General features: G+C 39.5%; 1 protein-coding gene across 1 annotated transcript; it reads left to right on the top strand.

The window, feature by feature from the left end:
- The first annotated feature begins 4,078 nt into the window (after positions 1-4,078).
- LOC143558459 (magnesium transporter MRS2-4-like) lies at positions 4,079-8,248 on the top strand. Its single transcript, XM_077047295.1, has 4 exons — positions 4,079-4,364; positions 5,307-5,755; positions 6,658-6,939; positions 7,922-8,248. Exons 1-4 carry the CDS (start codon positions 4,079-4,081, stop codon positions 8,198-8,200), a joined length of 1,296 nt encoding a protein of 431 aa, XP_076903410.1. The 3' UTR covers positions 8,201-8,248.
- Positions 8,249-15,227: the final 6,979 nt, after the last annotated feature.

The raw sequence follows: 15,227 nt of genomic DNA, 5'->3' as shown, positions 1-15,227 counted from the left end.
ATATTCTAGATTTTCATATTTATTTTGGTAAATCACTATTAATAGACGAATTGATTTTGTTGAGACGATCATCAAACGTCTACAATTGGTTGCAACGTCAATGATCATGAGAGCAAAAGTTCATGTTTCATTTGGGTATTTATATTTGATATGCACTCACATCAAGCCAACAAGTTGTGATACTTCCTCCCCATCACAATTGGTTTCGGTCAGTAACCAAGTATTTCTCTTCTAATATTTCGTGTGTGTTATATATTGAAAGTAATCCACCACAATACACAAAGATGAGACCACAAAGGAAATTGGGAATATATGTCGGTATTAAATATTACCTATGATTAAATACTTAAGCCATTAATAAGATATTTGTTTATGGCTTATTGGTTTTCACTTTAGTGAATCGGCATTCCTAACATTAGGGGGGGGGGGGATATAAAGCAGTTGGAAAACGAAATTAGTTTGAATAACCATTGATCCTCAAATTAAATTATATGAACTAAAAGTTCAAAGAATAATTCATGTGTAAAGATTAATGAATCAATTACCAGACGATTCACTGACCAAAACAAAGTGTCTAGCTAAGACACCTATAACAACTGCTTATGCTCCAATTAATATAAAATGTCCTGGAAGGACAACCATATATTGGTAATGACTAGTGAGTCTAAGGCACGCCTGAAGCGTGGTAGACTAGTCGATTCCAAGAATGATGATTCCTCGAAAATTGGAGCAAGTAATAAAGATGGTCAAGTCGAGGTATAGTAAAAAGGTCTCTTGAGAGATGTTAGACATGATGGTTATTGAAAAAACCTCAGCTATATGAAAACAAAGAGCTCTTAGTAAATTGTATTTTATCATGTTTACAAGATATATGAAATCGAAATAAAGTCGACGTCGTTATAATTTTGTATATAAGATAGCGCTTGAAAATGATGAGGATCATGATTTAAGATCTGCCTATGAAAAATGATTGGCCAAATTAGAAAAACGCAAATAGAGCAGAGTTGAATTCTCTAAATAACAGAAAGCTTTTTGGACCAACAGCTCGTACAACTAAAGTTGTAAAATGTGTTAGCTACAAACGGATCTTTTATGGGAGTTATGAAAATTCAATTAAGTGATATAAGACAAAATTGGTGGCACAAGGATTTTACAAAGATCCATGATTGATTTTGAGAAGACACATTCTCCAATGGTGGAAGCAATGACTTTCTGATAACTAAATAGTCTGGTAATACGAAGAGAGAATTGATATGCGTCTAATAAACATCAGTTGATAGTGAAAGTTTACATGAAAATCAATTAACGATTGGAATTATCAAATCATGTAAATTATGTTCTCGAGAACACTATGGCTCATGTTCTATATAGATTTATATTTATATACATTATGATTATTTTATATGTTAAATATAGCTGGAACTCCTGAAGAATTCCTAGCACGCGAATGCTTAAAAGGTTAATTATACCAGATGATTATTGTATCTTAATAAACAAAGAATAGTACAATATGGGTTTTGACATATGATATATAAATTGATGTGTCAAATGAGCATGTTCATGTAGCAAAACTCATGAGGAGTGAGTGCACATCAATAATTGGTTAAAGTGGAAAAATTTTGTGATGGATTAAAAACGCCTAAGCATTGGCATGAAAACATCAGTAAATGTTCTACAAGGTTAGAAATTACGTACCGACTAAATAATCAGATTCAGCGTGGTACGTACATATTAAGAGATATTTTGATAAAGAGGGAGATATAATAAGTCATGCTTTTATCAAAATTTTACTCTTAAAAGTTCATATAATCACAGTTTACATTGATGATGTATACATCATCGAGATAAGCTGCAGAACTTTTAGAAGGAGAATTTTGAAATACCTTGACATGATGTGATTATTACTCGACCTGTAGTTCGAGTATATGTGTAATTATATGTTTATCAATCCAAAGTACATCTAAAATATGTTGAGACATTTTACCAAAGACAAGATTCATTCTTTGAGTACATTAAAGGATGTCCAACAATTCACTCTACTATCATTTCCTATCTGAATATGAACTATTATTAGTTTGGAAATACCACAATTAAATGCATAAGTGCATTATATCGTATTGTTAGCTATATATGATTATTATTTTCTTTATTTATATTTATCGGCATGTGTCTAGCTAGGTGACATCTGAATGGGTTGAAAGATATATTTCAGGGATGAAAGACATGTGTTTATATTTTACTAACCTATCAAAACAAGTTTTGTTAGTCTGGTCATGCAGAGAAACATAACAGGGTATCAATACAATAGTATATGGTTGCGAGATGACACAACAGAAGTTTGCACGTGAAGATCATGCAACATTGTTCAACTTAACAATTCGCATGTCAAGGGACGAATGCACAAATGATTGAGTACAAAAGTTTTGAAGCTTTCACAGAAGATCGATATTTACCATTTTAACAGATATATAAATCAGGGGGAGACAATACGCGCTGCATGCTTTTTCCCTTAGCTATGGTTTTGTCCCACTAGGTTTTCCTAGCAAGGTTTTTAATGAGGCAACATCTCCAAGCGTATTAAGTTGATAACCAAGGGGGAGTGTTATAAATATATTAATATTATGGTTATCAACACCTAATATAGATTAGCTTCCTCTCCAAGTTTTTCAATCCTATATATACATCTTATTGTATCTCATTGTATGGCACACCTAATAAATGAAATCTTCATCTTTCTCCCTACATCTCTTTCTCACATGTTTGGCTATTAGGCTTGTTTTACGACAATTATTACTTTTTTTTTCCATTTCGTTCTTATTCAAAATTCATAAAACCAAAACTAATTCAAGCCATTTCACACCATCACAAACTGCAAAATTCATATGCCACCATTACCACCCCTTTCTATCTGAATCAGCCACCATTCCCACCCCACCATTATTTTGAAACACCATCTCCTCCGCTGGAAACACCCATCTCCGCTTCTCCATCTCTAATGCCGAAACCAGTTCTTGATTTTGAAAATGTTGCTTTGATTTTGAGTTTAAATAGCATAACAATTTCTGTTCGCTGTTGTAACGATTGAAGGAAATCTACTTGGTTTAGTGCTCAGCACCAATGATTTTCTCATTCAGATCTAGATCTGGAAGCGGGGATTGAAGATGGAGGGCTTGGACGTGGTGGTGAAGAGGAGAGTGCGGGGATCGGTGGCGATTGGAGGGGTGGGAAAGTAGGTTTTTATGTGGTGGGGATTTGGGAAAGGCGAGATCGGAGGTCCAAATCCAAATCTCGTCGCGCTACCTGCAAAGTCATCAGCGTTAGGTGGTGCCATGGCCGTTTCGGATTGTCGGTGGCTTGGTATGGTGGTGGTTGCCGGTTATAGCTTCATGGATGATGATGATGATGATGATGATTATATTTATGCATATAAAAGGATTAAAAAATAAATAAAGTAATAAATAAACTAAAAGACAAATTTACCCCTCATTTAACGTTAAAAACTAACAGAGTTAACGATTTGGACGTAACTGGTAAGAAATGAAAAACCTCGATGGTCCAGTTACAAAAACAAAACTTTTTGTACTAAATTCGCATAATTGAATAAACCGATTTTAACAGTTTACTCAAAATTTGAAGTCCAAAAGCAGTTAGGTTTATTAATACGCTCATGGTGTAGACCATAGCTTAACGTAATAAGTCATATTATGATGTTTAATAATTATTTATTTTTTATGTAAATGATTTGTGGCAAGCAAACGTTTAACTTTAAAGTGGATTGATAATTAAAGCCCAAACAAGGGGTAAAGTCTATTCTATTCAATACTAATAATAGTGTCGACATCCAATTCAATAAGAATAAGCGTTTGTTTGTTTGTTTGTTTATTATCCAATCATATCACTGGAATCCAACATAATTTATTATTCTGTCTTTTATATGGAAGAGCAAGAAGAAGAAGAAGAAGAACAACAACAACAATCTGGATGCCAAGATTCTTCCCCTTTCTTTCTCCTTCATCACCTCCATCCATAATCACAATTATTATTATTAATCGGTGAAATTGAAATTGAATTAAACGGGATGGGCAAATCAAACCCCTTCTCGTTTCGCAGCGGCACCACCAGGCGTCGGAAGAAGGCGCCGCTACTTACCACGGAGCAACCGGACGACGACGTGGGTCCGTCGGCGAAACCGGCGAAGGTGAAGAAGAAGGCTGGTGGTGCTCGGTTGTGGATGCGGTTCGATCGGTGTGGTGAGTCGGAGCTGTTTGAGTGTGATAAGAACACGATTATTAAACGGGCTGGGATTCCGGCCAGGGATTTGAGGATACTTGGCCCGGTTTTCTCCAATTCCTCTAATATTCTTGGTAACTCATCTTCTAGGGTTTTGTTTGCTTTGATTTTTGTTTTCTGTTTGCTTTACTGTAATCTTCTCTGTTTAGGGCTTCTCATTAATATTAACTCTTTACTCTAGTTAGGCAAAATAATAACCAATGTGATGAGGTGCCACACCTTCCTTTACTAGGGTTTTATACAAGTCATATAGTATAAACATGCATGCGTGGTGGTATAGGCATATACGACTCATATGTTTTTTTCAATTTTGATAATTTAGTAGTTTTTATGTATTTGTCTTTTGTAATAAACTAAACAACAAGTAATAAACTTTTTACATTTTACCAGCATACAAATATGCTCAAGATCAAATCACATATTATCAACAACAAAGAAAACAAAACGAATTAAAAAAATTTCAACTCTTTTTCACGATTTGGTTGTCAGAAAAACGTGGAGTGTCAGGCGTCGCATAAAATCAAAAGAAAGTTGTTTGTTATTCACTTACACTAGTATCTACAAATCTTATATAAAACAAAAGATAATTATAAAAAAGATAGCAAGGAGTTGCTCGTATTCTCTCGATTGTTTAGTTTGATTTAAAATAAAATTATAAAAGGTGAGTAATTTAAAAAAAGTTATAGGTCTATACGTGGTATATAGAGCTGGTTAGCGCCACTATAGAAGATTTGACACCTATGCAAGTAGTATGGGGCTATACGACCCATATAGAAATTAGGTGCTGTCTGTGGGGCCTCATGCCTGAATAGCTGAGGCCAATAATAACAAAATTCCATAATATGAGGTTCAACATTAGCCAAGTCTCGCTAGCAGTTCTTCTCTACTTTATTGTTCATTATGCATTAAAGTATTATAAACGCAAGTTTAGAGTGGAATATATGAACTTGTGTTAAGTTCTAATTTAAAAAAATGGCAAAAGTTATAATCTTATAACATATTATTAATCGATGCAGCTAGGGAGAAGGCAATGGTTGTTAACTTGGAACATATAAAGGCGATAGTCACAGCAGAGGAGGTACTTTTACTCGATCCTCTTCGTCATGAGGTTCTTCCATTTGTGGATCAATTGAGGCAACAACTTTCTCATAAAACCAATTCCAGTATTTCTGGTAACCGCCAGTTGGCGTTACGCGATACAGAGTCGAATTTATCGGCTTCTGGACGATGGGTACCTGCTCCCGAGAACTCTGAGGGCTTGCAAGCTGAGCTTCCGTTTGAATTTCAAGTTTTGGAAATTGCATTGGAGGTTGTTTGTACGTATTTGGACTCGAGTGTCGCGGATCTTGAGAGAGATGCGTATCCGGTTCTTGATGAGCTGGCAAAGAATGTTAGCACCAAAAATCTTGAACGTGTTAGGAGTTTGAAAAGCAATCTTACTCGTTTGCTTGCAAGGGTACAAAAGGTATTTGCTGTCATTAACATCTTTTGTTTTATGAATACGTTAGGGGTGTTCATGGGTCGGTTTTGGGCTCATGCCGAACCAAAATCCGCCAATTCAGTTTTTTTGAGTTTTGAAAGCTGTTCGGTTTTTTGGTTCTACCATTTGGGCTAAACATTTTTTTTTGGGGGGGGGGTTGTAGTTTTTGCTCCAAAATGAATGCGCCTATATAGTTTTTGTTAATTAATTATTTTATCGATTATTATGCATTTGGTCCTAAAATATTGTGTTATACTATTTAATAAATTCTTTAAATTAATTCACATTCAAAATAAAAATGAAAAATCTAAATTCATTTGTTTTTTTTGGTTTTATTTTCATGAAAAACCGAAATTGTACCAGAAAATTGTTTTTTATGAAAATATAAAACCAAACCGTCAATTTATGTTTGGGTTCGGTTATTGTGATTTTGTCATTTGGGCTTGAAATATTTTGGAAAAACAATTGGCCCACAATAATGAATTTGGGCCTAAATCCTTTTGTTAATTAATTATTATTAATATGAATTGGTTATTTACTTTTGTGCTTAAAGTATTGGGTTATGCTATTTATAAAATTCTTATAAATTACTTAACATTTAAATAAGAAAATGAAAATCCATAAATTCGGCTTAGTTTGGTTTTATTGGTTTTAACTTCTAATTTAATACAAAACCGAATCCAAAATTCGGTTTTACGAATACATAAAACTAAACCGTCGGTTTTTGTTTCATTCACACCTCTAGTTTCTGTCTTTTGCACTTTTGTTGTTTTTTTTTTAAATTTTGTCATAATAGTGTGTTGGTATGTTTTTATTTAATTATAGGTACTATTATTAAATAGGTTGAATGATAATAATAATAATAATAATAATATTTGTGGTTTTAGGTAAGGGATGAACTTGAACATCTTCTTGATGACGATGAAGATATGACGCAGTTGTACTTAACAAGAAAGTGGTTACAGAACCAACAACTTGAGGGGTTGTCGGGAGGTGTGGGGTCTATTAGCTTCAACAATGGGGCCCACCATTTGAGACGGCTTAGTTCTGTCAAGAGTGGAAGTATGGTGACAAGTGTTAATCTGTACGATGATGATGTTGAGGATCTTGAGATGTTGCTCGAGGCCTATTTTATGCAGCTTGATGGGACCCGTAACAAAATCTTATCTGTGAGTAACTTATATAAATGAACACGTTTTCTGTATTATTAAGTAGAGTAGTTTAACGGGTCATATAAAATTGTGAAAAAAAACCCGGTCAAACGAGTTAAAATGGCCTCTAAAGTTTGTTTTTGTTGCATATCCTTTCAAATGTTTTTATCCAGAAAAATTGATAGTTTAATTGAAATAAAACCTTTAAAAAACTTTGATGCATAAACCTTATAAATCTTTTTGTTCAGAAAAAAAAAATTGATATTTTTATTGAAATAAATATTATAAAAGACTTTAATGCGTTAGCCTATTAATCTTTTTATTCAAAAAATGATATTTTGATTGAAACAAGCCTTTGAGAGACTTAAATGCTTAAACCTTTAAATCTTTTTATTCAAAAAATTGATATTTTGATTGAAATTAACCTTATAAAAAACTCTAATGCATAAACCTTTTAAATCTTTTTATCCAAAAGAAATGATATGTTTATTGGAATAAGCCTTTTAAAAACTTTAATGGGCAAACCTTTTAAAAGACTTTAATGCTTAAACCTTTTAATTATTTTTAATTGAAAAGGCTAATATTGGTATTGAAATACATCTTTTATAGAACTTAAATACATAAGCATTTTTAAATCTTTTTTTCTCCTCAAAAAAGTTGATATTTTTATTTATAAGGTTTATAAGAAACTTTAATGCATAAACCTTTTATATCTTTTTAGTTAAAAATGATATTTTTATTGAAATAAACATTTTAAAAAACTTCATTGCATAAACCTGTATATTAAAAAATGGTATTTTTTATTGAAATACATAGTTAACACACAAATTAAAAGATGCAGATAGACAAGTGTTTTGGTCAATAACCTAACCCATTTGAACTTATTCTTTTTGACTTGACATGGTTTGACCCGGCATTGGTTTGATCCACTATGCAATGATCCGAATTGTTTCTTTTAAAGGAAGCATATGATTTTCTTTATCATTTTTGTAAAATGCAGGTTCGTGAGTACATCGATGACACAGAGGATTATGTGAATATCCAGCTGGACAACCAACGTAACGAGCTTATTCAACTGCAATTGACATTAACGATCGCGTCATTTGCTATAGCCTTTGAGACACTAGTGGCTGGATTATTTGGAATGAATATCCCGTGTGATTTATATTATGTAGATGGAATATTTGAGCCGTTTGTTGGAGCCATTACAGTTGCGTCTATCATGCTTTTTATGATTGTTCTTGGATACGCTAGATGGAAGAAGCTGCTCGGTTCATAATAATAAAAAATCAACCCCTCTCAAAAGTAAATAATTATCTTGAATTTTTGGGAAAATATTGGGTTTGAAGTTTTGTATGTTGATTCATAACTTGTTATCATGATGTGTTCCTTTTGATTGATTGATGATAATCATAATGCTTATTCCAACTGTGTTTTAAATTGCTGCCTTCTGTTTTAGGCTTTTGGTTATGTCGTTTTGCAACAATTTTTTTAGTAATTGACAGTTGCCTACACTTAGAACATTGAATGTGAGGACTTGAGATGTTAATTTACTTCTTTAAATGGTTGAGATTATATTGATACATAGACAACCGCTGCCATCTATCGTCAAGTTAACCCAATTGTTGGCTGCTGTTACCAAAATGAAGCACTTTTCTTGTGCTCTTCATCTTTTTAAACAAGTGCCGAGTATTGCAATCAGGTGTTGCTAGCTTTTGCTTCAGGCGAGTTGTGGTAACGAATGCGTTCATATTCAACACACTCCTAGATGGACTCGTCCTGGAATATAGGAGGATTCTTGAGGCGGAGAGATTGTTCAAGAGGCAAAGACAAAATGATAGCTGATGCTTTCAAGCTTTTCAAAGAAATGGTATTCGACAAAGGCATTCTACCGAATTTCATCACTTACAACACTCTGATTCATGGCCTTTGTAACTTAGGTCGCTGAGACGAGATCTGTCAAATGCTAAAAGAAATGGAGGATGTAAGGAACCCATAGTGTATTAGTTGATGCGTTTTGCAAAGAAGGTAAGGTGGATGAAGCACAGGCTGTTATAGACATCATGGTTGAGAGAGGTGAGGTTCCTAACTATAGAGGGAGGGTAACAAAGCTACCCACGGATCCTTTATCCGACCCGCGGATTGTTAAAGACATCCGCATCCCACGAATCCATCAACTAACCCGCGGATCGTCAAAGACATCTGCATCCCACGGATCCATTAACCAACCCACGGATCGCCAAAAGACATCCGCACAAGGAACAAGTGGACGGGTGAAACCATCCACAATCCAAGACACTTCATGGAACTCCGCCATAATCCACGGATGGTCACGCAAGCATCCGCAGAAGGAATCCACAAACAACTCAAGGGACTCATCACGCATGATCTCCACGTGATATGGAAGAGGAGTTGTAACAAACTACTTCTAGAAGATTCTCTCAAAACCTCCTGATAGCGACATTAGCCAATGAAAAAAGGACACCTGGACACGTAATGGCCATCCCACGACGTGCACAGGTAATGGCCATACCATAAACGGGTCCAGGCTGTCGCATCCAATAAGCGCCCGACACGTGTCCGTTCAGGTAGGGAGGGAATAACTCGATAGTGACAACTCCACCAATCACCTTCCCTCCACCTTTGGCTATAAATACGAAGATCATCTCTTCAAGGTATACATTCACACTCTCGAGCCTTAAGCAATTACATACTGTGTCCTACTTTATTCCGATCAAAGTACGATACTTATTCTTACGCCGGAGGGTGGTTACGGGAAGACCCCCCACTCTGTACTTCCCGTAACGAGACTTAACGGTGTTCTGTTTTGCAGGCATCAGCTTGGATCTGTTCTCATCACTTTAGTATACTCACATATGGGGAAATACCCGGTCGGACTATCCAATTTGACCTAGTGTTTCTTCATTGGCGCCATCCGGTTTTAGCTAGATACACGGTTTATTACGGTTTTTTCGATTCACTGTGATATGAAAATGAGTCAGAACCAACAGCCTTCTGCTGGTCCGGCAAGGCCCCATCGTACTGAAATTCTGGACGAATCGGTCCATGAAGGACAGGTGTCGGAGGAACTTCCCGGAACAACAGAACTCTAGTATTCAAAAACAGGACTGGAGAAGTCCCAACGTTTGAAGACTTTGCACCATGCAGGAACACCAGAACCCCGGTCCGGGAAGACCGGGCCGGAGAGTTCCCAAGGCACAAAGTCACCGAGATCCGTCGGACCACTCAAACCCCGGCTCTGGAAGACGGAGCCGGAGAGTTTCCCAGATATGACGGGGACGAAACGAGAACTTTCCAAGCCAAATCTGGTAAAAGCATTCTCACCCTAGAAGAGTGGTACCAACAGGAGAAACATCGGCTAAAAGAGGAGTACGAGCGAAGGGTGAGGCGAGATCAGGTCCAAGCCAGGACGCTGACTTACGATTCGCCATATCCGCCTCCACCACCAGTATGACGCACTCAAGATCTAGAGTTGGAAGACAACTCTAGATCAGCTGGTCGTTCACTGGCAAAGAGCCATGAAAGAAGTTATCATACCTAACGTACTCTATCCCATAGAACTCCACGGGATACCCGACAGAGAGAAGGATTTCAAGAGGAAGATTACGCAAGTGATGGTAGTTGGGACTATGGCAGGTAAACCTCAGTCGTCCCAAGCCGTTAGTCAATCATGTTGAGTACTTCAGTGATGCAGAAGAGGACTTCACCAAGCCATACCGCCCTGCTGCATTCGCGGAAAAATCGAAGTTCGTTCCGCGGATAGCAACCGCTCCTTTCCCAACTAACATCAAGATCCCGAGCAACTTGGGAAAATACAATGGGATGACTGTTCCAAAGGATCACCTGTTGAACTTCACAGCGGTTGGGGGAGTAAGCGGATGGACCCTGCCCTACTGGTGTCACATGTTCGCATTGACACTAACAGGAGCAGCCAGAGAATGGTTTGAAAAACTACCAGAAGGTCAAATTAGTAGCTGGGACGACCTGTAGCAAAGTTCTCACAGCACTTCAGTCAGCAACGTAAACATACCAGAGATGCGTCAGAAATCCTGAGTGTTATCCGATGAGACAATGAATCACTGGAAAACTTCATCACCAGGTTCAACAATGAAAGCTTGAACATTGGTGGAATCAGTGAAAACATGTTGTGGGGAGCGTTCCGAGTGAACGTAAGGAGCCCCGAGATGGTCAGATGCTTAACAGGCAGGGACGGCATGCCCCAGACTTGGGACGCGATCATGTCCGCGGCTAAGGTTTTCGCAGCTACAGAAAAGTTACTAGGGCGAGAGGTACCCAAACAGCAAACAAGAACCGAGCCGCGGAACACTCAGTCGAAAAGGGAAGAGAAGGGTTCAATATGGTCAAGGATACAGCCCCCGGAAAGCTCTTCCAAACAGTTTGATGCCAGATCACTAATCGGGCAGAAACAAAAGGACAGAGCAGCGGGCAAATCCTACCGACAACATTGGACACCCTTAAAGAAAACCCCGTCCGAAATCTTAACGACGGAGAACATCGAATTCAGGAAACCTAAATCACTGGTCAAGAGGGTAAACCTGAATCCGAACAAGCATTGCATGTTCCACGAGGACATTGGAAACGACACGAATGAGTGCATAAGCTTGAAAAATGAGATCGAATCCGCTATCAAGTCCGGAAAACTTGATCATCTGCTCAAAAACGTACGGCAAGGTACGCGGAAGAACGCAGCCCCCGCAAACAAGGGCCCCCCGCAAAAGCAGATTAAGGACTTGAATGTACACATGATCCAGGGAGGACCCCCTCGGAAGTTCAAGCGGAGAGAAGCAGATGAGGATGAGTGGAAAAACGAACCCGTAGTTTTTCCAAGAGTGAAAGGAGGGCCATGCATGAAGCAACCTCTAATTGTCATGGCTTTGTTCGGTCACTATCGGTCTCAATATGTCTTCTTCGATACTGGGAGTACAGCTGACATAATGTAAGAACAGTGTTTTGAGCAGCTAGATAAAGAAGACAAGGCCAAGTTGAAGCCTGTGCATGCCCCAGTTTCTAGATTTGGGTACGAGGTTATGCACCCCAAGGGGATCATAACATTCCCTGTCACGCTGAGTGACGGGATCCATTCAAGAACCGAGGATGTCGAGTTCCTTGTCCTACCCGCGAGATCCAAACATTATATAATCTTAGGGCGGGAAGTGATTGGTGACTTCAATGCCAATCCTTCCACAGCACACGGTGCGGTGGGTGTCCCCACAAGAACAGGAGTAGCAATCATCCGAGTCAACAGACATTGCTACGTAACAGAGGGATCAAAGCCTGCGAAGGTATCCAAGAAGGCACTGCGGACAGAACCCGAAATGTGTGTCGTCAATCCGGAGTATCCGGAACAAACCATCACAATCGGGGCCACTATTTCAGAAACGTTGCGCGTCTTTTTGAAGCAGTTGCTGATAAAAAACGCAGATATCTTCGTGTGGAAACCTTCGGACATGACGTGCGTCCCACGAGATATTTCAGAACATCGGCTGCGGGTGAATCCGGCATACACACCGATCGTTCAGAAAAAGAGGAAGATGGGGCCAGAACAAACAAAAGCCGTGAATGAGCAAGTGCAGGATCTGTTAAACCCAGGGATCATTCGCGAGATTTAGTACCAAACATGGGTCGCAAATCCGGTGATGGTCCCTAAAAGTAACAGCTCATGGAGGATATGCATCGATTTTAAGGACTTGAATAAGGCCTGCCCCAAGGATTATTACCCGCTTCCAGAGATCGACCTCAAGGTAGACGCAGTGGCATCCTTCAAATTCAAGTGTTTCCTAGACGCTTACAAGGGTTACCACCAGATATGAATGGCGGCCCGCGATGAAGACAAAACCGCTTTCCGAACTGACCAAGGCACATTCTGTTACAAGATGATGCCTTCGGCCTAAAGAACGCGGGAGCCACGTATCAGCGTCTGATGGACAGCACTTTCCGAGGTCAGATTGGGAAGAACTTGGAGGTATACATGTATGATTTGGTCATCAAGAGTGTGGAGGAAGATCAAATGCTTCGAGACATCGAAGATGTTTTCTCCACACACAGGAAAATCAATATGAAACTGAACCCTTCAAAATGCTCCTTCGGCATGGAAGAAGGAAAGTTTCTGGGTGTAATTGTCACCGGGGAGGGATTCAAAGCAACCCGGAGAAGGTGCAACCCATCGCCCGGATGCCCTCCCCGTCTTCGCTAAAAGAGGTCCAAACATTTAATGGAAGATTAGTGGCTCTAAACAGATTCCTGGCAAATCATTCGGCCAAATCTTACCCATTCGTGTCAACATTGCGAAATTGCTTGAAAAAGGCACATTTCAAATGGACACCGGAAGCAGAGGCGGCATTCCTAGAAGTGAAAAAATGCCTCATGGAACTTCCAACATTGATCGCACCCCGAGAAGGAGAACCTTTTATTTTGTACCTATCTGCTTCGGATATTGCAATTGGAGCAGTCCTCCTAACAAATCGAAAAGCCATCCAAACACCGATATACTACGTCAGTAGAACGCTAGAGGATGCCGAAACTCGGTACTCGATGCTTGAAAAACTCGTGCTAGCGCTAGTATATGCGGCACGGAGGCTAAAGAGGTACTTCGAAAGTCACCCAATACAAGTTTGACAGACTATAAGCTGAAAAACGTGTTGGCCAAACCTGAATTATCCGGGAGATTGGCCAAATGGGCAATCGAATTAGGCGAACACTTTATTGAGTACAAGCCTAGACCCGCGATCAAGGGCTAAGTCCTGGCAGATTTTATCACAGAAGTACCCGCATGCAAAGTCCAGGAATCCCTGCTTGAACAACAACCCCGATCCCTTCCGATGAAAGCCAACAGTGGACCCTGTTTACAGATGGAGCGTCGAGTGGGGAGGGATCAGGCGCGGATCTGAAGTTGATTAATCCAGACGGCCAAGAGTTCACCTATTCCATCAAGTTAAACTTCAAAAGCATGAACAATGAAGCCAAATATGAGGCATTCTTGGCCGGATTGCGGATTGCAAGGAAGTTGGGCGTGAAATTTTTGGAGGCTCGAGTCGATTCCATGCTTATTGCAGGACAGGTCTCAGGGACTTATGAAGCAAAGAATGATGTCATGGCTTCATATTTGTCCCAAGCTAAAGACCTTATGCAACAATTCACTTCGTGTATAGTAGTGCACCTCAAAAGAAGTGAGAATCGACCCGCGGATGCCTTGAGCAAACTGGCATCCACCAGCTTCGAACACATGGGCAGAGACGTCAGAATTGAAGTTCTGGATGCTCCATCCGTTCCTCAACATCAAGTTTTGGTCATCTAAACCGGAGCAAAGTCCTGGATGGAACCAATCCAGATTTACTTGTCCTCCGGCATCCTACTGAAGATAAGACAGAGGCCCGAAAGATCCGCCACAAGGCACTATGCTACCAAGTTCATCACGGAATCCTATTCCGGAAATCTTTCCTTGGTCCGCTACTCAGGTGTGTAGACGCCGAAGATGCCAATTATGTAATTCGAGAAATCCACGAAGGCATCTGTGGATTACACGCCGGACCAAGGATGGTAGTGGTGAAAATCATGAATGCGGGATACTACTAGCCAGGCATGCATAAGGATGCACTCAAAGAGATCCAAAAATGCGATGCCTGCCAAAGACATGCACCGCGAACATTGCGGCCCCAGAACAAACTCGTCCCAGTCACCGGAGCATGGCCTTTCCAAAAGTGAGCCATAGATATCATGGGACCATTCCCCGAAGCTCCAGTACGAGTAAAGTTCTTGATAGTCGCTATTGATTATTTCACAAAGTTGGTGGAGGCCAAACCGCTGGCCCATATAACAGCAACAAATGTGAAGAAATTCCTGTGGGAATACACTATTTTCCGGTTCGGCCTCCTCAGACATTGGTCAGTGACAATGGTACTCAGTTCGCTGACAAACACCTCCAGGAATGGTTGTCCGAGCTACAAATCAAACAGGTGTTCACATCGGTTGCCCACCCACAAGCTAATGGGCAGGTGGAGCGAGCCAATCGCAGCATCAAAGAAGGTATCAAAGCCAGGCTAGGAACCAAACGAACAGGATGGGTTGACGAGTTGCCTCATGTACTGTGGGAGCATCGCACCAGTAAAAAAACCAGCAACTCGAAAACACCATTCAGCTTAACATATGGCATGGAAGCAATGATTCCTGCCGAAATTGGCCTCCCATCCGCAAGAATCCTCTTGATGGAAGAAACAAAAAAGAGCTCAGAATGAACTTAGACCTCCTAGAAGAAAGACGTGAGCTGG

Source organism: Bidens hawaiensis, unplaced genomic scaffold, assembly GCF_021521415.1.
Source record: "Bidens hawaiensis isolate Kalapana, Puna unplaced genomic scaffold, B.hawaiensis_p1.1 tig00019476_1, whole genome shotgun sequence".
NCBI lineage: Eukaryota > Viridiplantae > Streptophyta > Magnoliopsida > Asterales > Asteraceae > Bidens > Bidens hawaiensis.
The sequence above is the reverse complement of the archived record's forward strand: the minus strand, read 5'-3'. Positions and strand labels throughout refer to the sequence as shown.